The 26,216-nt window shown below is 36.2% G+C and overlaps 1 protein-coding gene across 10 annotated transcripts in view; it reads right to left on the bottom strand.

The window, feature by feature from the left end:
* LOC105213305 (peripheral plasma membrane protein CASK) overlaps window positions 1-26,216 on the bottom strand; it is a 72,408-nt gene that overhangs the window by 634 nt on the left and 45,558 nt on the right. For 5 of the 10 annotated variants that reach the window (XM_054226018.1, XM_054226017.1, XM_054226023.1 and 2 more), the window contains 11 exons: window positions 8,297-8,482; window positions 7,922-8,086; window positions 7,704-7,772; window positions 7,254-7,283; window positions 4,885-4,983; window positions 4,481-4,619; window positions 3,467-3,520; window positions 707-826; window positions 524-646; window positions 348-455; window positions 37-212 (listed from right to left, as the gene is read on the bottom strand). In XM_054226018.1, the coding sequence (XP_054081993.1) occupies window positions 37-212; window positions 348-455; window positions 524-646; window positions 707-826; window positions 3,467-3,520; window positions 4,481-4,619; window positions 4,885-4,983; window positions 7,254-7,283; window positions 7,704-7,772; window positions 7,922-8,086; window positions 8,297-8,482 (1,269 nt within the window). The remainder of the gene's footprint in view (window positions 1-36; window positions 213-347; window positions 456-523; window positions 647-706; window positions 827-3,466; window positions 3,521-4,480; window positions 4,620-4,884; window positions 4,984-7,253; window positions 7,284-7,703; window positions 7,773-7,921; window positions 8,087-8,296; window positions 8,483-26,216) is intronic. The other 5 variants (XM_029041021.2, XM_054226019.1, XM_054226020.1 and 2 more) reach the window with 3 other exon arrangements.

Here is a 26,216-nt window from a genome sequence, read left to right on the forward strand (position 1 = left end):
AGATTGATACTTCAAATATAACTGATATCAACTCACATCGGCGATATTTTGTAATGATGGCGCCGCAATGAACACAACATAGGGTGTAAATTCTGCGGTACGCAAAATTTTCAACGCCTGTGGCTCAACGTCCAATATGGCCATTTTGCCTTCGGTGTGTATGCGGCGTATGGTGTCCAATTTGGTGCCGTACATGGCATCCTCATGAGTACCTGAAGTAGAAACGCAGTATTTAACATTTTATATATAACGGTAATTGTTTTTAAAGTTGTTAGAACCGTTAGAAGATATTGATATCGATTTCTGAGTTTAAAACTTCTTTCCTGGTTCCACTGCGCAATACCTACCATACTCCAAATACTCATTCGCAGCAATGTCGGCCATCATTTCGTCGTGCGATACAAAGTAATAGCTGCGTCCATTCTCCTCCTCCGGTTTTGCAGGTCTCGTTGTATCTACAAACATACACAATACACAATCAATCTCCAATTTGCACTTAAACTCTCATACAAGCTATACTCACGTGGTATGGGGTATGCATATTTATCGGGATACTTGGAGATTAGTGTATTCTTAATGTGACGGCGACCCACACCATGCGCACCAAGCAAAACCAACGTTTTCCGTTGAAAGTTTGGATCACCGACTAACAGTAAAACAATATTCAGACCCAGTATTGAAATAAACCGTTAGCATCAATACATACCTGGCACTTTTACAACCTCTTCATATGTCACCACATCCAAGTTGTCAAATATGGCATTGTGTTTAGCTAAGTATTTGTCGCGACATTGCTTCTTCTTACGCCCAAAGATCGAACAATTTACTGTGAATAAAGAGAAGCGCATTAAAGCAATAATTTCATGAAGTTTCACGATGAAAATGTAAAAAGTCAAATTCAGGAAGTGTGTGTATTTCCCAATGAAGTTTCCATGCTGAAAAAAATATTGCCCATGCTTTAACATGCTTTAGTTTTTTTAGTCAGCAAGCAATGCAATGTCCATACTGGTGGTTTGAAGCGAACATCAAAAATTACATATTTTTAAGATAACAAAGAAACTTATATTTATTTTACTTATATATTTCTCTAAGCCGCATTTCAGCAACCAATCTTTCATTACCATCTTCTCCATTTTTATTTCAGATTCAAGTAATGAATGTTGTTTTAGTGTTCGTAGTGTTGTGTAGGCTTAAAAGAAAAACTATAAAAATAACTTCTAAAATCTCATGGAATTGAACCTCTTACTTCCATATTGAAAAATTTTGTATTAAGTTCTTAGCTCAATTGTCTAGAATTATCTGTCAAATTAGACTGGACCTTTTTATATATGATTGACTCTTGACCTGAATATTCGACAATGAACTACACTTTCTACGATAGTAGTATGTATGTATGAATGTATAAAATAAAATAAAATTATGTTTTGGTTCAAATCCGAAATATGTATGTATATGATGAAACATTCGATAAGGTGAATGTTAAGTATTCCTACATTCGGTATTTCACCACAGGCTATTCTGTCGGTCAGTCTGCTCTCTTGTCACAATAGGGATGACGTGATTTTGACAGCTCATGCCGTGACAGCTTGTGGTGAGCGAAATCTTGGTGTGGTATAGCGGCATCGGACCTTATTTATTTCGCAACGAGGCAGGAAATGTCGCTACCATCAATAGCGAGCATTATAACACCACGTTGACCGATTTTTTTTCGGAATCGTCGCGAACGATCTCTATTTCCAACAAGACGGCGCCAACTCATGTTTCATGTCTAAACATGGACACATTGCCTGCAAAGTTTGGCGACTCGTTAATTTCAAAAAAAAAAAAACAGCAAAATGGCTGCCAAGATCGTATGATTTAACGCCTCTAGATTTTTTTCTCTTGGGGTTAAATCAAAGGAAGACAATATTCAGTGCACTATAGCCCAGCCAGGCGAAATGTTTGGCGTAAACAGGTGGAAATATGTAAACGGAGATGGTCACTTCGCCAATGATCAAATAATAATTGACATAAAATTATCTGAATAAAAAAAGAACCCCTTTTGAACAAAATTAAGAATTTTGTTTGACTTTAACATTACTTCGTTCCTCTTGGTAGGCCTTGTACATATGTACATGGGACAGTAACGAGATTTTATTAAATTTAATCGATTTCGATAATTTTAAAATATAGTATGTCAGCTGCTTGTTCGTTTCGCAATTCACCAAAACCTTACTTATACTCTCAGAACTAAGGCAAATAGGAAATTGTATGAATAAATGTTATAATGATGATGATTTTAAAATAAGTTTTCTTATAATTACGCTTTAAAAATATGATAATATGAAAACTGAATTTTAATTTAAATTTTCAAATATTAATCTTCGGTAAATTTATTTTAAGTATATGATTATCAGCCCAAATATATTTATTTTGTATTATTTCGCGAAATATGATATATATTTTAATTTGGAAAACTATATTATTATTAAATTATATAAATATGTACATAAATATTAAATACTATTTGCGATATGAAATTCTTATATTACATTATTAGTATATCCTTTTACTTTTCATAATTTTTTTTTATTATATTGCCATGAAAATATGTATGTTTTGTCTACATCAACCGTATTAAGAGCTCTATAATATTAAATTTCAACGAATTTGAGTATTTTATTTGAATTTAATTTAATTTTTTATTTTTTACTATAATTAATGTTTTGCAATAATTAAAGATAATATTTTAAACATCAACATACTACATACTTATATACATTTTGACAGGGATAAAAGCGCAGTATGAAAATGGGTAAACCAAGTGATATTATTAATTAGAGATAAATACATAATTTATATGAGAATTACAATTAATTACGCTACAAGGAAGGTCAACTGGTAGTTAAGTTGCTAAATGTGGAATGCTGGGTGAAAGCGCTGTACAAATTGTGGCGTAACAACTCATAAATACCATTTTAACAGTATTATATGGTAGAACTTAATGTGCGTGATTGGATGTAATTTATTGTGCACGGGATGATACTTAATTATTTGAACCGAACAAATAAATGTTCCTCAGCTACCGAGGTGGTTATAAATATTTAGTGACAGCTATTAGAATATATGTAATATTCAAGGGTGTTGGCGTTCGAGCGAAGCAAACAAAATGCTACTAAATTGTGTGCTAAGTTATATCTATATGTCTTTAACTAGAATACTAAAATCAAACGCAATGTGTAAACGGCTTTAAACCGCTTGAAAAGTGAACAAGTATTGAGCATATGCTTGCAAGTAACGATTTTTGCTTCGAAGTGAGAATGTTTAAATCAATCTAATATTGGAAAATTTAACGTTATGTATTATACTATATACGAGTAAGAAGAGTGTGTGCGTTTGTGTGTGGGGGGTTGATTGCGTGTGAGAATTATTAATTATTTGGGTATAAGAGGGTGTTGCATGGGTGTTTGTACTATACGGTAACTACCTGTCGATCCATCACACCCATCGGCGTGGGCGGAACAGCCAGCGGCACCTTCTCCTGGTTTTAACATTTAACAGTTAATATGCGTTTTATTGTATTGTACATTATTCATCATCATCATCACCAACATTTTTTGATTTTTTTTTTTTGTATTTTTTTTTTCATTTTGTATTATCAAAGATATGTTTATCACCAACATGATTACAACAACATCATCATCATCATCATTACAATGAGTTCATAATTTGTATGTAGTATATGGATAAGAGAAGGGAGACAATCACAACATAACACAATTGACAGATTTAACTAGTAGGCACATGATTGACTATATAATACATACATACAGACATTTACATATATTACAAATACAAATACAAATAGAAATTAAATGGAAAATGGTAGGTACTAAAAAAACAGAAATTAAAAAAAATAAAATAATACCGTTGCAAATAATTAATGGCATTGAATTCTTTAACGAATTTGAATAGTCATGTTTATTTTGCATTCATTTAATGCATGACTTGCCCGTTGTGGGTCTCTCATGCCGCTGACATTTGGCGCTTTCGTTTATCGATTCAGCTAAATTTGTATAACTCAATGCCGCATAATTAAATTTTTATTTTTGGTAATGAAAAATAATGCTTAAAATTACTTTAAATTACACACTAAATCATCAGGGTCACCACTAAACTAAAGGAAATCAATTTAATACATATTTACTTAGACGCACACAAGGGTTAAGGTTTTAAACAAATCGAATTCAAATACGTTTTTCAACTACAGCACATACATATATAAATTATATACGTACAATACTTTATACATATATATATATATAGTTATATAGATAGTATATTAGATGTTAGAGGTTAAATTTTACAATCAACAACCAATTACATTTAAGAAGTTCCGCATTTCTCAGTAGACAGTTCACAATTAGAGAGCGAATGTGTGTGTGTGTGTGTGGTAAGAAGCGTGCTGTGTGTCTTAATTATATTAATGTTTGCCACTCACCTTGTTCCTGTTTGGTCTTATCCGCAACATTACAAGCAATACGCCATTCCTGCAGCTCCGGCGATGGTATCAAACCGGCCGAACCGCCGACTGTATCCAAGCGTGCTTGCCACCAGTGATGGTCGTCTTTGCTTATAATCTGATTAATGGGATTAATCAAATATAAATGAATAGATTAATTTCAGTTCGACAAATCAATTTAGCATAAATAGATGTAGCAGCGTATATTAATAGCGCGATAATATTATATTTGCATCAATGAATTTTGCGGTTGATGCCACAAATTAAGTGTTGCACACAAAAGGCACAAACGAATATTTTCGGCACGTTAACACGCCTCACTTATTGTATATGTATATTATATATCAGATTAGTTAGTAGTTGTGGCGTGTGAATGCACTCACCTGTAAAATATCACCGACTTGGAATGCGATGCCTGCCTGTGCACATGGTATAAGCTCATCATCTAAAGGATTATAATCGAATTGTGCACGCACAAATATCTGCAAATAAGAGGATAAAAATTAAATGTCGCTTTCGCATTTTACCTTACACAATACACGTTTATGCTACACTTTGATCTTTTTACGCTCACTAACTGCTAATGCCGCTTCGGTGGCTCTAGGTTTTTGAAAGCAGCACCATCGCTACTTTTGTAACTAAACTGTAAATGTGTGTATGTGAAAATTTGTGGGTGTTACGAGTATGAAGGAGCGCGAGCGCACCGTTATAGCGAGTCTTTGACATTTTCTGATTTCTCTACCAACTGTCTTAGTGTGTTGTATATTTGCAAGGCAACAAAAATAGCATTGCGTCTTTGGTCTTTAAGCTTTTCGTAATTACTATATATAAATGCGTTTTCTTAGTAATCAGCATTGCAAGTGATTTTGTATTCAAAAATATAATAGAATAAAATACACATTTCAAACAAACTTTTGCGAATTTCATTTCAATTAACTCCTCTCTAATAGAATTACAATCACGGGTATGTTGCAAGCTAATAGCGGCTAATAAAAGATTTCTTTAGCAATTTCGAATAAAATACAATTTAGAATAAAATTTCCTGCTGTATGTTGTTGTTGTAAAGCCTTAAATTATTCTTATAATTGCTTATGAAAAGCTTGATTTATTTTGAGAGTAGGGTTTATAATTCGACTATTGGTGGCATTGGAAAGATAAGATTTCGTATAAAACAAAACTTTTCAGACAGTTTTGTGGTTGCTTAATTCTAATGTTTGAGCACGGAGATTAACACCATCAAAAAGAAAGTACTATGTACATATTTTAAAGTCTTTATTCGTTATAGACGAAAAGGCAAGCCAGGTGGCAGAAAATTTGAATAGTAAAAAGCTTCATGTACCGAATTTCCATCTCCAAATCGCTGTATAATAATAACAAGCGTCTAGTGAAAATGGTCGTGTTCGAATCTCGGAGAGCCGGTATTGGCTTGACAGTGAATGAAATACCTAGCAGCTCCTCTATTTGATCAAACTAGTGCTGACAACAATTGGACCATCTGAAGGAAGCAATACCCTAGAAGCAACTAGATTGGAACAAAAGGAGAGGAATAGTATTCCATCAGGACAACGCTAGACTTCACACATGGATAGTGAAGACTATCAGAAAGTCCAGGAGCTTAGTTGGGAGGTTCTTACGCATTCACCATTCATCAGCGAACGTGGGTCTAAAAATTAACATCGACAAACCCAAGGAAATGCGCATCAACACTACCTGCACCCAGAACTTTCAAGTCGATGGCATAGAACGGGAAAATCTTTTTATCACTTGGGCAGTATTATTATAGGAGGATTAAAAGAAGACATTACCAATTGTATAAAATGGTCAAGTCGGCGCTCTCAATGTGGTCTGAAGCTCCTCCATCAATCTCCTTCTCTTTCAAAATAAAAATATTCAATTCCAATGTTAAGACAACTCTTCTATACTGTTACGAAATATGGATTCGCACAGCCTTGGACATCCAAAAGTTACAATTTTTCTCAAGCCAATGCTATCGCAATGTTTTACTCCATTTTTGGCCCGTCACCGTCTCTAACATGGTCTTATGATCATGCACAAGCCAAGCACCTCTGAGGGCCAAAATCCTCAAAAGAAAATGGCGCTGGACCGCGTAGGTTCTGAGACGAGATCCAGAAACAATCAACCGGAACGCTATCGACTGGAATCCACAAGTAAGCCGAATGAAAGGTCGACCCGCTCTAGCCTGGAGAAGAAATTTAGACATCGAAATATCTAAGGTCCAAAAAAATTGGAATCAAATCAAGAGGCTAGAACAAGATCATGCAGCAATCTCGTTGTGGCCATTTGTACTACATTTGTACTACTTGTGGAGTCATAGGATACTATACATACATTCCTCTCTAAGGCGAATGATTTTGCTGGTGAAAAAATCAAGAAACTTGTGGAAATCGACTGTCTCGGTTGTATGACAATATGGAGGAGAGTGTCCATAAGAGTGGTTTCATAAAATTAACTAGTCATAAGTTGTCGAACAAAAGGGTGCATATTTCATCCAAATCGGAACTAACTATGCTAAATAAAACCAATTTCAATTCAATGCACAAATAATGGTTTTCTTTTACTGGACTTATTTTAATTTATTCGCTTCAGTGTTTTTTTTTTATAAATTTCTAATCTACCGTTACCGAAAAGTGTATTTAGTCCATGTCATACATATGTATTGTCTTTCATGATCCGGTACTCTTCTACATAAACAGTTAATAGAAATAACTACAATGATGTTGATTTTACTTACAAGTACTGGAGTTGGTCTTATCCTGAAAAGCTGCATTTGTTTATGAGTGTAGAAATGTAAAAGTAATGTTAATGGAAAATATGAGAAAAACATTACTATGAGAAATCAACTACAATTGATAGGAAATTCGATACCGAAAATAAAAGTTAACTAATTAAATCAAATTGAGATTAGCCAATTATTGTAAAATAAAAAAGTAGAAATATGAAATTGTGCGCAAACTAACTGATAATTAAATAGTTAAGTGCATTTAATTGTAAATCAATACTTAAGTGTGTCGATACTTCGTGGTGTATGTGCGCGTTTACTATATATTTGTTTTTGTTGGCTTTTTGCAATTTTTTTATTTTCAATTTTGCATGCGCTAAACTAAAAGTAATGGTATCGGCGTAAGCTATTATACATATTTTTTAATTTTAATTTAAGATAATTGATTAAATTTACACATACCTCACAGGGTGGTGGAGCACTTCTATAAGAAGGAACTATTTTAAAGGTAACCGAACCACGCGCTTCACGCTGCAAAAATACAGAGAGAGAGAGAGAGAAAGCGAAATAAAATAAATAAAGAAATGAGTTAAGCATATAAGTACTCATTACGGCGATTTATTCAACCATTAACGAAGCATAAATAAATGAAAAAAATGTCCATGTGTGTATGCACTTACCAGCATGCGTTGTAATTGGCCCACAGATTGATGTTGTACAGGCTGACCATTAATTTCGCGTATCTCGTCGCCAACATGCAGCGTTGCCTGACGGTGTATCATGCCACCATGCATTATTCTAGCTACAATACAACGTCCATCTTCGGTCATTTTTAACGTTATGCCCTTAAGAAAATTATACAATTATAAAATTAGTGCTGAGTTGACAGAACTGTTCGCTATTGTAAATATATATCTATATCTATATATATTCACATACACATAAATTTTATTAAGAGACACATTCATACAGAGACATCGTAAATAGCAGAATTGTCACTAAGAACAGACGCTTTTCTCTACGAGTGTTGCCTGCTTCTATTTGCTTCTACTCACCATCGGTTCATCGGTGTTCTTCTGGAATTGCACTAAACGTACTCTGGTTACATGCTGCAACTCGCCATTGTCCACATTATCGATTTCGTCGCCATTAATGTACGGTACCATGGGTGGTGGTGTGACGCGCAGTGCCTCCTCACCGTAAACGTCTCGAGCGACAACATCGTGAGTGTGTAGCAGAGCCTGAAATGAAAAATTGTAGGGAAAAACTTTATTATTAACATAACGACAATAATCACACACCCGTACATATATTTATGACTTCTTCGCGGTGTGGCAAACTCTTGAAAAGTATATTCAAACACATATTTACTAGAACTTTCATATAGTATATTCCCACATATATGTTGTTATGTCGATTCCCATGTCGTCGAAAGTAGCTGTGAAAATGTGGTCAGCGTGTGTAATAAATATTATGTGGTTTGTGTGTGTGTAGGTATGTGTTACACCCCAACTTTATCAATAAAACTGTCATTTATGCGCTGCAAATTAAATATATGTGGGTAACTGTGCAGGCGGTTGTCTTTAATGATCGCCACTGCGTATACGTAACGCATGAATCGGGCACCTTGTGCCCACCACAATAACTAAGCCTCCAAATAAGCACTTTCGTAGAATGGTGTAGTCTTTTGATCTTTGTTTATGTGTGTTCATGTAGTCGGCAAGTGCTTATTTTCAAAGAACGCTTTTAGCTTTTAATATGCAGAAACAGAATATTTCATATTTATATAATAATTTGAATGTACTTTATGTAAGGTCAAAATCTTAAGTTTTATCTTATTATGTTTGGATATTACTTAGCGAGACTTTCTTTAAAAATTAATAGAGTTTTATTTAATTATTTAAAATGTGGGATACTAGATTGATATATAAACCGATTAAAAGAGAAACTTGTTTGATGTTAGGAGTATGACTCAATGAGTTCTATAAAAAAAAATCCTAATTTCGTTCAGAAAGACAGAGGCTTTAATATGGCTCAAGAGTAGTTAAGTATCCCAAACAACTCAGATATCTTTAGTTTACACGATTCTCAGTCTGTTGTGACTTAAAAAATCATAAAAGATAGTAACAAATGGAAAGATCTTAAAGGAGTCGAAGGAAACTACTACAAATGAAAGCTGTTCGAAGGATTTCTTAAACTCCACTCCGGTCCAAAAAGACCTCACAACTGCACAATTTCTGGTTGTTGTCAAGCATTTGCGGAACTCCCGAGAGTTTTGTATATTACACGAAAGTGGAACACGAACAGCGGCTTTGCAGTTTCCAATGATTTTGCCTAGACAACTATCCAAACAAGTCGGATAGCAAAGTTGGTTGAAGCTATTAATAAAGAAGATAGATATTCCCTAATTAACCCCGAGCATACTGTCATCGAACTCCAGACTCTAGTTGTCATCCAACATTTGCCGAGCTCCCTCCAGTTCTGTATGTTCCACGCAAGGCACCCTAACAAGCCGAAAGCTCGGAAGTTGGGAAAAGGTTCGAGCGTTGTGTCATCCAACTCTAGATTAGTATTGCCGCTCTGCTATCGCATAATACACATCACTCTAAAAGAAGCCGTACATCTACTGCTACCTTAATAGCAGACACTGCAGTGTTCAGCTAACCAAAAGCTGGAGTTGATTGAGAGCTTTCCATAGAAAGTATATTTTTGTATTATATATATATTGTATCATATGGCTCTGCTGGGGATCAAAGGGCTACAATAAGATTCCTCCATTTATTTCGATATTGTACTAGCCTCTTGATGTGACTCCAACTTTTTGGACCTTGCATATTTTGATGTCCAAATTTCGCCTCTTGGTTAGAGCGGTCGGCCTTTCCTTCGGCTACCTAATGGATTCCAGTCGATTTCGTCCCGGATAATTATACCTGGATCTCATCTCAGAACATACCGAAGTATGTAAAGCGATACGTGAAAATCTCTGACAAAGTAAACACGAATGAATTGAAAATTTGCTCAATGGGACTGTTGAAAACTAAGACTAGGGGTTAGGACAAAATGTTGACATATGTTGTGGAAAGTTAAAATAAAAAAAAATTAAAGCTATCGGTCAAATTGACCCATACCAACATTCAGCTAGTGATGTAGAAGTCAAAGGACCTTTCTGTAATTAAATTCAATGTAATTCAGCAAACTTCTAATATAAAAGTTAATGAATAAATTAATTTTGGAAACCTCAAAATTTTTATGTTTTAAATTTTGAGAATTTTACTATGTGTATTAAACAAAGAAATCAAGCCAACTGTTGAAAGTGTAAAACCGGCAAACAAAATACTATCAAAATTTCCCTCATTACTATTTCACCGCACAGCTGGCGTATAACTACTCGTACATTTGTTACGTAATAAATACTTTAATGTGCACAAGGGTTAATTGAAGCAACATTCGGCGCTTGAAAGCCGGCACAAAGTTAAAAGCAATAAAATATTCAAGAAACATATTAAAATTTACTTGACGACACAAAAACCGAACTTTGGAACTTTGTGGCCAAAAATTTATAGGTTATATACACACGAAGGCAAACGACTCCGCACAATGTGACCGCATTTTTGTTACACTAATTTGATGTAATTTGCAATAAAGAATACGAAAAATTCCAAAAAAAATGCGGCCTGTCGAGGCAGCGGTTTTGCCGACAAAACCCACAGCTACAGTTTCTTCTTCGCTTTTGCTTTGTGGTTAAATATTAAATTATTAATTTCTTCGGTGCTTTCAAACGGCCTGTAACTGTTGTTATTACACACATCAATCAGAGTTAAATTATGCCGTTGTGGTGGTGGAATGTGGACGGTTTCGTGCAGTTGAGGTTCAGGTTCGGAGTTCGGTTTGCGCTCGTTTTAGCGGTTGGTATGGTTAATGAATTATGGTCAATAACTGTTTGAATACGCTTTGTAATTAATTTGCGGTTTCGCTGTGTCACTCAAAGGACAAAATGTGTATGCGTGTGTGGGTATGCAGCAGATATCGCATATCAAACCCTAACAATGTACAGTTTCACACCACACACACTCACTCCGAGCTGCATATGCACACACATATGTAATATGTGTGTGGGTTCCTGTGTATGTTGAGTGTGTCTGCCGCAGACAAGAAGCCAAGTCAGTTCAAGCAGTTGATGATGTAGGTACGCAGATAGCATTACCAATATGCGCTTTTCTTGCCGCAAGCATATTTCATTATTATTATTATTATTATTGCTCTTATCCCTGTCGTTTGTCGTTCGTTTACCATTATTGCTACCGTTGCTAGCGCCGTTATCTTTCTTTTATTCCCATCTACGTACGTACGTGCGCGCACGAGCTCGAGTCCGCTCTTCCGTTCCAATCCGCTGCGTTCATACGCAGAGTTGTTTTGTGATTATACAAGACAAAATTCAAGTGTTGTTTATATTGTAAATAAAGGGAGAGAAAGGATTTCATTTTGTGCTTTCTTTTTAAAAAGGACTCTCTGCGACCAGCTGCGACCATCAACAGCAATACGATGAGTGCGCCGCTGCCCAACCACGCGCAAGATTTATACCAAAGCAGACACACATCTACATGTGAATGCCTCTGCTAACGACAAAAGGTACAAGGCACTCAGTCGACCCCCACTGTCATAAAGTCAGCACCGCCCGCTAACCCACCAACCCAAAGCACCGGCTGGTACTCAAAGGTTCCTTCCATCTCTTTTACGGCCGCCTAATGCCAACTCGCCAAGGAGCCGATATTTTATTTGCAAATGTTTTTGAGTTCTGGCATGCGACCGGCATTTGGCCATAAAATTCGTTTATTAAAACCTTTGACTGTGATACGAATTTGAATACGGACGCACCAACGGCTGGTTGGCAGGCCGGCTGGTTGGCTGCCTTGCGAAATCTCATTCAATCTCGAACTTTGTTTAGGTTGCCATGGTCAAGCAGTTTTATTGCTGGCGGAACAAATGATTTCATGGCAAAAAACACTTGCGTGTGACATGATGAATTTTAATGATTCTCTATGTTGGAGCATGAATGCGGGTGTATTCATTGTGAAAGTTTAATAGGATGATGTTGCAACATTGCAGCTGTGATTTCGGCAAGTTTCTCTATTATTGTTTAAGATTCGTGTAAAACTTGTGTTGAGAATTTGACATTTTGTAGGCGAAGGCGTAAATAAAATTCATGACATTCTAAAAAAATGTTTATATTTATAACTTCATATATACAACGTATGGGTTGGACATAAAATTCTGCTTGACTGGGTTTGAAACACTTCATTTTCTGGCATAAAATGAACCAGCCTCGAAATTTCGGTTTTCATTATTAGAATGAAGAGACTTTATTTTCCATAAAAAAAAAAGAAAATTAACATCAAAGAAATGTTATGCATTTATGAGATCCCTTGCCTCTTGATTTGATAGATACAATGGCTTAAAAAGCTGCAGCTACAAAATGTGCTTATCTTGTAACCAATTTAAATAATTATTTTCTTGGAACAAATATCCGCTTTCATTTGTATTTATAGATACATCAAACTGTTAGGTCGGAGTGAGAAGAGAACGTCTCTATATACATACATAATAACTCTTCCAAACTATTGCCTAAGTTAACACTCCTACAACCAACTGGTCGATGTTTTGAAGAATAAAGAAAAGAAACAGTATTCTCCAATACAAAAGATGATACATCTTTCATAATTCATTATCATAAGTTAATGATATCTGTCTTCGATTGGCTATTCGTATTCTCGCTATCTTTGTGGCTGCTATGTAGTATTTCCTTGACTTCCTGATATAGTATCTTGAAAATGGGTGAATTTGACCGCCCGGCAAGCACGTCCATTTCCCATATAACACATTTTTTTATTCTGAAGATCGGAATAAAACTTTGTGAAAATGGTGTAGCATCATTCAGTTATAAATTGTCGAAATCGTACTATAACTTTTGAAGGCCTTAGATATCGAACATGAAGACTTCAGTAGCAATGGAAAATATTGAATCTCTCAGATAGTTTATAGAAATTCAGAGGGAATCTTTTTCTTTTAATAATTTGGCTATATGTCAATATTGGGTAAAACCGGCTAATAACTTCTCCAGCTCTTATAAATATAGGACAACTGCAGAGAGTCTCACTTAGACAGCTTCGACTGTCCTTTGTGAAACCCAAATAATCCTGACGAATCGACAAAGCGGTTGGACTCTATTACAAAGTTCTTAAGTCGGCTGATGTCGAGTCCAGCCACTTCACTAGGTTCGTCGAAGGTGTACCTACCGAGGTGATTTATCTTTAGTCTGGCGAAGGCTGGAAGCTGAAGTGCTTGGATAATTCCTATTCGTCCTTGTCTAAGCTGGAAGAACACAGGTGCTGGTTGTTGTGCAGCATATGACGAGCTCACTCGAAGTCAGTGTGTCCAGTGCTCTAGCGCAAATAGAACACGGACTACCCACCCGCTTCCACTCCGACGTCAATGTTGCTAAGGTACCCTCTCTTGCAAACTGGTACGCTTTGCAGTCTCCAGCGATTCCGGGGGGGACCGGATACCCACACAAGTCGGATCCTTACTTCCCTAGCCCTTTCGTATTTAGTCTATTATAGAACCTGTTCTAACGTGAGATACAGTTTAAAAATAAAATTTTCAACAACCATTTCCCCATAAAATAATCGTCTCCAGATTGAAGATGTATGGAAATTATCATGATCCCAAGTTAAAGATGAAAAATACATAAATATTAAAGCTAATTTCTTCAGTTTCATAAAAACTGTTGGATGTACACTTTAAAACTTGTTTTATTGGACATGACGGAAGTCGATTTATCTATATGAATGGTTAAAATTTTTAGAGGCAATAAAGGAAAAATAGGAAAGAGTAGAAATATAATGGAAATAAAACCTTTTATTTGCATTTATTCATCAATTATTTACAACTCAGTGACTTTTAAATATTAACTGTGCAATAATTTGTCATTCATGATCTATATTAGAAACATAAAGTAATGAATAAATTACGAAAAAAGCAATTATGTTTTGTTGTATACTGAGGAGGAGATGACTTTTATGAGTATCGTTAAATTTGTAGCTAATATGTCGTCTGAATTGGTTTATGGACATGAAGTATAAATAACGGTTACCTGAGATATGCAAAAAAAAAACAAGAACAAAATGCTAAATCAATGGTGGTACCAACCAATATCAGCGAGGAACTTTTTATTAGAATATTAAATAAGCTGACTCGCTGACTATGACGAAATCAAATTAAAATTAGGGCAATAAAATAAACGTTTTCATCAAATAAAAATAAAAGTATACATTGAAATACGGGTATACTGTGCTGTAGTTAATGATGATGCCAGCAAAGTAATTTCGAATGTTGCAACTAATACATGGACACAACTATAAATGGCGCACGCAACGAATGAATGGAATGAATGAATGAATGAATAATGAACTGCCAAAAGCAAGCAACTCAATTTCATATCAATTCATTAAATCAAAACCCATGCCACGTACTAGTACTTATGGGGTTTACTACCGACCGCAATATTACAATGCACCCCACCCTCCACGCCGTATAGTGCAGGACAATAGTTTAATGAACGATAATACGCACTACGCGCCACAAGCAGACAGACAACCAGCGAGCCAATTATCAGCGCCATCTACCCAAGCGATTCAACAGCGACGAGCGCAGAGTGACAACGGCAGTTTTAACGGTATACCGTTTCGGAGGATGTGTCATGGCAACGAATTTTTATTGTACCGCAAATGCACTGTCATCATAATTGACAGTAAGGCATAACGGTATAACGGGATGCCGGCATCACGTCAGCGGCAAGTAGACAAACTTTATGAACGTGCGATTTGCAATATTGAAATATTGACGTTTTGACGTAATTTGATAAAGTAATAAAAACTGTAACGATCCATTGAATTAAATTCGCTGATGGCAAAGTTATAAACTATTCATAGCCCCGTTACTTGATGGTGATGGGGTAAAAATACAATAAATAATGTGGTACACATAAACGAGGAAACAAAGGAGAGAGCGAGAGAGAGTGAGAACTAGAGGTAGCGAAAAAAAGGCTAGCGGCCCATGGATTTTGAGTGCAAATTAACGTCCATAAAAACGTGTCCAGCCTGGTTAATGTAAATTTAACATTGCCTACTTTTCAGCGCGGTTACCCATCAAAAGCTAGCTTTTGCGGCAAAAATTGCGCTTGGATTATCTTCTTATTAGCACTTATCGTCAAGTGAACGAAATTGAAACGATTTTAAATTCGAAAGTCTCACTTAAAGTGTCCGAAGAAGTGCTTGAAACCTAAGTCGTTTGCACTTGACTCATGCTCTCGCCATCTCGCTGTCACTTCACCCTCTGTACTCTATTACTTGAGTACTCCGCGCTAAAGTGGCGGCCTATTAACTGTAAAGCAAAAGAAGAAAATCACAAAATAGTAAGTAAATTAATAAGCAACACAGTGTTGATAGTACTCATTTATCCACCCGCCCCTCAGCATGCCAGCGCAAAATGCTATTTGCCGGCGCACTTGGGTACCAAGTGCCAGCTTGGCTGGTTGGCTCGCTGTGGTGCTGCTCATCTTTATTTGACGACTTTGCTTAAGTAGTCCGTATTATCTGTTCACAAATCTTTTCGTCGACATTGATACGCGCTAATGAAATGTTCGCTGCTAGGCAACGTAGATTGGCTCTGTCGGGAAAAGCGCAGCGACCCTCTTTGCTTTATGTTTCATGCGTTTGGCACCGCCACCATGAAATTGCGTGCACAGTGGGCAATTTTTTTGAATCTCTGGGTAAAATTCGAAAATCTTGGTTTGAGGAAAGTTTTGATTGTTAGAGTTTGAGAAGGTTCATTAAATGAAATAAAATGTAGACCAAAAAATCTAAAAAATATAGCTTCGGTTAGATAAGGGTGTTGTATAAGATCTGTCACAATTAGATCCCGTTATTTCACTATGGCAATGCCACTTAAAAGGAATGAAGACCGGACAAGTTAACGACCGGCTAAACCATTAAGAGAATGTTGGAAAACAGAACAGTTTTGATGAAGAAGTTCTTCAATGAATCTATCATCACGGGATGCTAAGCTGATCTTTAAAGAAATTGGTACAAGTTCTTAGAAAAGTATAATAGAACAGAATAATTATTTAAGTAGACTAACTAGACCAGAGCTATTGTGCCTCCCGATGTCTACCTCGCATCCATTAGTCTCAGCACTCTTATGAATATTAGAATGATGCTAGAAGTAAGAGAGTCCATGCGCTCCTCAGTTGCATCCTCAGTCCCTGAAGCTGCGGGTTTCTGATGAGATCATGACTAGATTGTATAGATGCTTCCTGAGCTTACAGTGACATGTTTAAAGTCCCACTCTTAGTTTGCTCCTTGGGAGATCAAACACATACCTAAAATTTTCAATATTGTAACCTCCCAATAGGCTGTCCACCAGTGTCCCTCTCTATTCCTTAATCCGGAACATCTCCCTAATAAGGGTTCTGGGTCACAGTTTTTAAAACGACGTCAATAAGAATCGGGATCGAGAATAATTAAGTTTGAAATTATTTGGACAGAAGTTTTTAACGGCAAACAAAAACCTGATTCACCGCAACAACATTTGTACTACAAATTGAACTTCGATTATGTGACACTGTTTGACCATTTAATGCGACAACCCCCAACTGACGTCCTTAGACGACTTAACGCCACAGCACACACTTGGGATTAATTTCGAATTTGAGCTACCCAAATAAATGCAGCGTACTTATGGGGAGATATGGGTGGCTTGTTGCCAAAGCTGACTCAAAATATCACCGACAGCACACTCATACCCACAACACTCGAGCCACTTAAATCGTTTCCGTGAACGCACAACAAACTTGACACTTTATTTTCATTTCATTCAGTTGTGATTTTGATGATTAATAAAAGGGCAGCAGCAGCAGCCACAGCAGCAAATGAGACGTCTGAGGCAAATGTGGCGCGCACGAAGACACCGCTCCTTTGAATGCACATAATGGTTGTTGTTGTTTATTTTCGGACTTATTTCTGTTGTCACTCAACGCTCAAACTCTCGTATGCTCAGCGTTCGGCTTGGCTTGATTCGAATGTTTGCTTAGCCACCCGTAGATTATTCAAGTAATCTCAAGTATTTGCGGATGAATGGAGAGCGGGTGTGCGCTGCCGAGTTAGTCATGTGCTGAGATAGCATTTTAGACCCAAACATCTTAGGACGACCGTCATTTGTTGGTCTTTATAATTATGACAATAATATTTTGGGCTTTAACAACAACACAACGGATGCAGTATGGCAAAAAAAGTATGGTCATAAAGTGAATGGTGCTAGGAAATGAGTGGATAAAACAAAGTATGTAATAAGAGACAACAACAATAATAATAACAACAACAAGAAGACGAAGGCAAAAGTCAGTACAACGTCAAAGTTTAACAATGATACCCCAGGCAACTATTTGTGTCGCGTTCCGAAATTCATAACATTAGTTTCAAGTAACATTTTGCCTACAGTTGTGGCATAAATTTCCAACATTAATGTGTCTTAAAAACAGTAACGGCAGAATACTTCGCACGCACTCAAAATCCCCTTTAACGGCATAGAATATCGCTGTCTCAACTGCTTTTCCATCGTGCGCGACAGACCATCGATGCAATCGCTGTGAAAATGATGGCAAGCAAACCAACAACCAAATATCCAACCGACCGACCTACAAACTAACTAGCTGCTGAATCATCTGGATTAATGCTGAATTTTAATTAGAAAGCTTCGGTAGTTATCTGCAAATTGGCCAAGTATTTCATTTCGCTTGCAGCATCATCGCAGTTTTGACACTTTTGTTATCAACATCGCCCAGCCGACACACAATTTCAATTTACACCCTCAACCTTCCGCTGCAGCTCCGTGGCTGGCTGGCTTCAAATTTCCGTTGCCTATCGGCCTACACTACGGCGGCGCTGCAGATAGCGTGAGCAAGTACACGAACGAGTATGTGGCATCAGGGTTAGTGCAAGTGTGTCTGTGTCTCAAATTTTATGCTTAGCTGGGAGATGAGCTGGATTTAAAGCACAACAACAGCGTCAGCTTACGGTTAGCTGTTGATTTGCCAACGTTGCATGCAACACTGTGGGGTTAGGGATCCTTGATTTTCCATGAATTAACACTAGATATGGTAAGCTATAATACTTTGTGTGGAGTATTATCTACTGCTTACTAAATTGTGTTTAAATATTACAAATGAAATGTTGAAGGTTAAACTTGAAGTCGCTGGTTTCGGTTCGATTTAGATAGCGGCAATGTTAATAGTGGTAGTCGTATGATAAATCGTGTGCAAGCTTTTGATAAAATGTTGAAAATAATTTGTTAAACCATTATTAGGTTTGGTAAGATTTTAACATTTAAGGTAATCAGTTTACAATGAGTACTGTTTGATTTTCTTTCTTTCCATAAAATTTCCCAAGCTTACTCGACACTATCAAACAAGTTAGCTGGGTCCTCGTTCTAGAAACAGTTCTCAATATATATAATACAATTTTAGAGGATTAAAAATCTAAGAAAGCACAGTACTACGAAGTCCATTCCATGTTATTTATTTATATAAAGCCTATCTATCTAACTGTGGCATCATATTTTGTACTATAACCTAAAGCCGCTCGACCTACCCAAGCGACAACGCTTCGCTCTATGGACTATTGAAAACTTCCAAGAAGATCCGATGTTTTCGAAGCAACTGCTTCAATGGGTATGTCAACAAGCAAAACTGTCAATTCAAAAGCTGTCATTTCATTCAGGAAAAACAACGGGTTGGTGTGGTTTGTGGGCCGGTGGAATCATAGGTCCATATTTCTTCAAAAATTATGCCGGTGAGAGAGTAGCCGTCAACACATCACACGTGACATTCGCCAGCTACCAGTCGAAATTCTAGAAGGAGTCATAAAAAATTGGGCTCAACGGAAAATCTTCGAAAAATAAATGCCAAAGAATGATAATGAAAATTCCCCATTATAAATAATTTAATTTTCTTTTCTTTAAAAAAGTAGGGATCCTCGAAATGGATTACCCTTTATAGCAGAGTCCCGAAGGTCAAATAATGGAAATCGGTAATCCTAAAATCCATACTTTATGTATTCTTAATGTCAAATATTTATTGGATACTTCTTGATAGTGTCCGACCGATTGCCAATTTTTGGTTGATACCGATACCAAGGCCGATGAATCGGTCGGTCTTGACAATAGAATTATAGAGTACATCCGATATTTCGTCTTTGTGACAAAAAAAACCCTTCATATTCCATATTTGAGTAAATGTCGCCTTTTTAGAATAATATCATCATATGTTCTTTACAGTGTTACTAGATTTGCGAAAAAAAACTATAAGAAAGACGATAACGAAGATGGTCAATGTAAAAGTAGTACAGATACTTGGGACAACAGTATAGTATTAGCAAATTATTACAGACATGAGTTATATATGACCCCTGATACAAGATACAAACAAAAAATAGAAAAGGAGCGCTCCCAAAAGATTAACAAAAAAAAAATATTTACATCACAAATAATGCAATTAATATTAAATAAGTATATAGATATAGGTCATCTTATAACAGCGCATTGAACATTCAACAGCACCAACTGAAGAAGCTCTATAACTATAAACCCCAACTACGTTCCAATAAATTTTTTATTTTGTTTCATACAAAAAAAGGTGAAGTAATATAAGGATCGTCCCACTTTTCGTAAAATTAGAAGCAAAATAAATACGCTTTGTAATCCCTCTTCCACACAATCGTTCCAGCACTTACAGCAATTTAAGTGTTTCTGGCGCATGTACGGCTATACAATGCAACATTCACTTAATTAATTTTTAACAGAGACACTTGTTTGTTTTCTTTTTTCCTGTGGCTTTCTTTGCTTTGTCTTCCTCTGTGTTTTGATCATCATGAAGTTTATTCCACTTGTTAGAAGTCAACGGGACTTTGTACGCCTTTGTTATTGCACATTTAATTACAAACTAGAAACCAATATCACCTACATAGCACACATAATTTTCTTTCTTCTTTTGTTATTATTTATTATGAAGCGGCGTTGTTGTTGTTGGAGAGATTGTCGGAGGTAGGATGATACCACGTTGCTGATGGCGGGCACAACACTAAGACACAGTCTTACAGTTAACATTGGCTTAAAACACAACATTTGCTGTATGACTATGTCCCAGTAATTGAGCACAATTTCAAACACTTTCTCATTACGACGAGCGCTCGGTTGGTTGGTTGGTGTGGCAACTTTATGTCAATGTATATGTGGGAATGACCCAACTCGACTGCTTGGTTGCATTGTATATCTGTATGTGAGTTTATTTTGTGGTGTTCCTGTGTGTTCGGCAGTAATTTTAAATCCTTGGTACATTGAGGCACTTCAATAGTTGGAAGTATTTTCAGTTGTTGTTGTCGCAAACACCGCAAGGTTCAGTCGCATTCCTCCAGCAGGCAACAGCAACCCTGTCATCAGTGCCATTTTGCCGACCAATACAAGTTTACAGCAATTTCCCTTTTCTCTGTCACTCTTTCTCTATGTTTATACCATCCAGCCGTCCCGTATTTATTCAAAACGTTCGCCTTCCATGCGTTGTACCACAACAATGGCTGCCATATCAGTGCAGTAAGTAAGTGACACGCATTCATGCAGCACGAAACGCATTTTACAAAATCTAACAATGGACCGAAACACACAGCAAACACACATTTCGAAGAGTATACGATGCACCGGTACCCAGCAGCTGTGGTGGAGAGCGTGAGGCATTCTGCATTTCATCCAATTCGAGTTGCGTAGTAGAGCGACTTGGAAATGAGATATTCGATTTTCTAGCTTAAATTGTGGCGGATATTTTTCATATTTTAATTATGACAGGCAAAATTCGTTGTGTTGTGGAAGGATACGTTGAGCGATAGATATGTTGGTATGTCAGTGTCTAGTTTTTAATAAAGAGACGCACTCGCAAAGATAAATTTACAATTTGTGAAATTTCAGTGAATTCGATGCCTGGCTGTTTTTAGGAAAAATGTTTATCGGGCACAGATTTGGTTCTTATTTTCTAGTTAATAATTTTTGTTCAAGGAAAATAAATACATATTAATGAATTATTAAAAAAAAATTTTTACGAAGTTTTAATAGATGTTTTTAGTTTTTTCATGGTTGTAGTAATAATACTACTTAAAAAAATGAAAATATTTCATAAAAGACTGTCTCAAATAGGTTAAGTTAGTTCGGATTTTTTTGAATCCACTCTATAACCTAACCTTGTTGAACCTAAACAAAATTTGTATCCATGATCTAGCGAACTCCGTCGACAAATCGCTGCATAATCGTTTGTAAAATCGATCCGGTTCTGAAGCGGATGGTAACTAGTGATGGTGAAAAGTGACTCACTGTTACTTAGGACAGCCTCAAACGAAAAAGGTCGTGATTGAATCCAGCGGTGAGCTGACGGAAATGGTGGTCCAGCCAGGATGGGCGGTCAGGAAGGTTTTGTTGTTGTTGTAGAGTCATAAAACGAATCCCAAATATTTTTGAGGAATATTGCCGATTTGACAGATATTGATGGGATAAAAAGCCGGCTCCATTCCGTTTATATTGGAGCGACTGTTGGATAGGGAATCATCTACTATGAACTTCTCCTCTATGATCAGACGAATAATTCGGACCTCTGCCCTCAACAATTGGACCGACTGGAAGCGATCGTCCCAAAACCGCCAGCTTTGGCCGATAGGAGAGGAGTTGTGTTCCAACAAGACAACACCAGACTACACACAACGATATTGACGCGCCAGAAACTTGGTTGGGAGATTCTTATATAACCGCTTTATAGTCTGGACCTGACAAAAAGTGATTACCACTTCTTCCTGTCTATGGCGAATGATTTTGCTGCTGAAAAATTCGCTTCGAGAGAAAATTGTGAAAATCGACTGCCCCAGTTTTATACCAATAGGCACGAAGATTTCTTTGAGCGTAGGAATATGATCACAATTTATGGAATAAAACGGTACATATTTGACAAAAATCGGTTTCTTCTAACTATGCTAAATAAAACCTTCAAATTAATTTACTTAATTACTAGACCTAAATTCCAGAATTAGATGTTTTTGAATCTTACTAGACATTCCAGCGAGCCAAATCGAACATTAAATTGTGGGAATAGCATTCATAATGCAGAGAACATTCTCGCAAGTTTTCTGCCTTCATACACAAAAAAAAACTTTATGTACTCACATATATAAGTATATTAACATCCGATTGAAAACACCTCTAATCAACTTGGCAAACAAAAATACAATAGCATGTGTTTGCTTTGCGCTCGGTCAATTCCCTGATACACTTACTCACATTTACTAAGCGGAAGACTATACTACTATCGACTCAATCGGATGCAATGATGATGAGCGATAGACATTTGCCGTCAACTGATAGCCGTTACGAAATGGTGAATAAAGGATGCTGACGGTCATGTCACACCTCACTCACTCAATTCAAATTGACAGGTTTGTGTCGCAGAGTGACAACACTGACACCACTGATACCCGCGCTTGAAGTGTGAAAATCCCATGCCATCAAAAACAAAAAATAAAATAAAAGTTATTGCCACCCTGTGGGGTGTTGTTTAATAAGAAGAAAGAAGAATAAGTTGGTAATTGCAACACAATTCTTGCTTAAGTAAATTTTCTTCGGTGCTTTTGTGGATAAACAAATGTCTTCTCACGCACCCCCTTCCCTCACTTGTTTTCTTTATCACTGTGTGGCATGTTTGCCTTCGTGTTTGCGCATAAGCTTTTGTAAAATTTTTCCCTCGCATTTAACTGTTATTTGTTTATTATTATTTGTTTTTCCACACTTTTTCCTTTTTCTTTTTGCAATTTTTTTATACTTTCCATTAAGATAAGAAATATCTACAATCGTGACAGTCGCCTGATAAATTTGAGTCTTGAAAACTTTACATCAAGATTTTGTTTTTTTGTTTGTTTTTGCAGGCAGGCTGTCATCAGTGCTGGCTGGCAGTTGCATGTTGTTAAGTTTTCGCGACACCAACTCATGCTGCCGTCAAGTAAACTAATTATTTTGAGACTTTTTGCATATTCTGTCTTCTGTCAGTTGTGTTGCAAGTGCAACTTGCAGTAACGCGCTATTGTTATTTGCACGCCATGTAAATATATATATTTGTCTGTGTGAGGATATGTCTGCCACCTGCTGCCCTTCGCAGGCTGCTCTTTCGACAACTTTTCATTCTTCTAATCCTTTTAAGTGTTAAGCAATTAGCAAGTTTTAACAAGTGAAAAGTGTCAACCAGCTTGGCATTGCTTATGAGTTGACGATGTGTTGCGGCATTAGGGTGGTTCACCAAGTCTTCACTTCAAAATAATTTTAAAAATTGAAAAAATTAAAATTTTGCAATTTATTTTATTTGATTAAAAATTAAAATTATTTGATAAAAAGTACCGTTATTTAAAAAAATATAAATAGGAAAAATATTAAACATTAGGAATGTAAGAAATCTTACTTTTTTAATTTTTCTCAAAAAGATGTGGTTTAAAAGTCAAGATGTAGACGGGGTTACGGTGACAAATTAGATTAAAAAAAAATTATAATAAAAAATCTATTAGAACCTGAAATTTGGTTTAAAATTAAAATAAAAAATTATTATTTTAATAAAATATTAAAAAAAAAAAATTAATTGTTAAATTTTTGCCTTATTGCATTTAAAATATTGTTTAAATAATAGTTAAAAATAATTTTAATTTTGGAAAAAATTTTAATTAAAAAAAAAAATTCCAAAAATCACCGACCCTAATACTGCTGTCATTACTTTACCCATCACTGTTGCTACCACACAGATGTCGACATTGACGCTGACTCCGTCAATCACATTGCCTCTTCTTCTACCTAATGCTGTCGCAGAGCTGCTGTTCCAACTGACAGTGGCGATGTAACAGCTAACAACTTGCTTTTGTTTGTGCTCAACTTCTGGAGCTCATGCCAATGAAAGTGGCTCTAATAGGACAGTACAACCAGTAGAAGTATGTCCCTGTTTGTGTGAGTGTGTGTGTGGCATATGTGTGATTTTTGCCACTTTTAACTCTTCTTCACACACACATATGCCACATATGAAAGGGTATACTTCTGGTTGTGTTAGTGAAAACATGTTTTCAAATGAGCTACTTTCAAATACTTAATAAACTACACATATTTTCACATTTCAACACATATATGGAAACATAGTAGTAGTATGTACATAGGCGTAATGTCCTTGGCCCATAGTTGTGTGCCGCGGCGGACAAAGAAGATGACAAAGTCAGACAGACAGGCCGTTAGGCCGTTGGAAATATGTTACAGCACAGCGAAAATGTCCTTAAAATGGCATAGCCTAATTAAACAATTTTCACAACGAGCGATTAGCTAACAAACAACAACAGCAACAACGAGTATGACATTAAGCATGTAAATATGCCGTTATTCATGTGTCACTTGGTCGACGACTTGCTACTGCTGAGCTTCAATAAAACTTAGTATATGCATTATTTAGCGTGCGCATTAATATGGCCTGTTACTAACTGTATATTTACATAGATACATAGATACATATGTACATATATAATTGGTGACAATGTGCATAAAAATGTGCATAAAAATGTGGAATAAATGAAGAGCAGCTAATTGTGATAGCGTGTTAATTGCAAAAGAATAGATAATAGACTCTTCTACAGCGTCAGGAATGTGACAATATGCAAGGAAGCAGTGTTGTAGTTGTGTAAAAAAGGTAGCAGTTGGCATGTAAAACAGTGTAATTAGCTAAGATAAAATATAATGTATGTGACATGGCACTGTAGCATATCGCTAAATAATAAATGAGAGCTTAAATGGAGCACAGTATTCATTAAGAATGACCTTTAAACGCAGGACCAGCACGTAAATAAATATTTTGTCTTTTCTCTTCAATAAGAGTTGACTTAAATTTTTTTAAAGAAACTAGGGTTGCACGGGAATTGGTCCAATGTTTATGTTTGCGCTCCATGTAACATTTAAACTTTGAGATCGTATAGTGGCTAGTTAACCAAGCATCGACTGTAATTTACAGGGCAGCAAGTAGGAAATTCGGAAGAACTTCGGAATAACTAAGGTCCAAAAAGTTTGAAGTCAAATCAAGAGGCTAACAGAAGAACGAATAATTGGAGGAATCTCATTGTAGACCTTCACCGAGGCATATATATAATATAAAATAGCGAGTCAACTAACTGAAATGAGCAGATTGTTGTTGTTGTAGTGACAGAAAACATTCTCCCAATAATTTTTAGAAATACTGTCAAGTTCACGGTGCCTGTACATATAAAATTCCGGGTCCATTTAGGTCTACGCCACCCGAGTTTTGTGGGAGCGGCTAAAGGCTGTCTGATAACTTGTTGTAATTTATTCTAAAATTGTGAATTTGTTGAATTTCCTTGAAACAACAACATCTTTTCCAAGATCTTCACACAATTGAATAATAACCTATGAAGAAGCGAAATAAATAGGGAACGTTCCTAGGTACATTAGGTTTCTCGAATATGACTAATATGGATATATGAATATGGGAGTACCGTGACCAGCTTGGAATAGGAAAGTAGGTGACTTGATCTATATTACTAATGTTAACAGGGGAATTGAAAACCAAAGGGTCGATAGTAACCTCGAACATTGTTAACATCAACAAATGAAATAAATCTTTGCAAACTTTTTAGCGCGGCACCATAAACTCTCATATAATCCATTGAGCGGTAAATTATTTTAAGAAGATATAAGAGGAAACTACAGGCTTTTGTCGATTTTATCTGGATTTGTCAGAAACAATTGCGTTGCAATATCTCAAGAGGTTACTCTGGAGACTTAAAACATTTCTCAATTGGTTAAGCA

The sequence above is a fragment of the Zeugodacus cucurbitae genome, chromosome 2 (assembly GCF_028554725.1).
Source record: "Zeugodacus cucurbitae isolate PBARC_wt_2022May chromosome 2, idZeuCucr1.2, whole genome shotgun sequence".
Lineage (NCBI taxonomy): Eukaryota > Metazoa > Arthropoda > Insecta > Diptera > Tephritidae > Zeugodacus > Zeugodacus cucurbitae.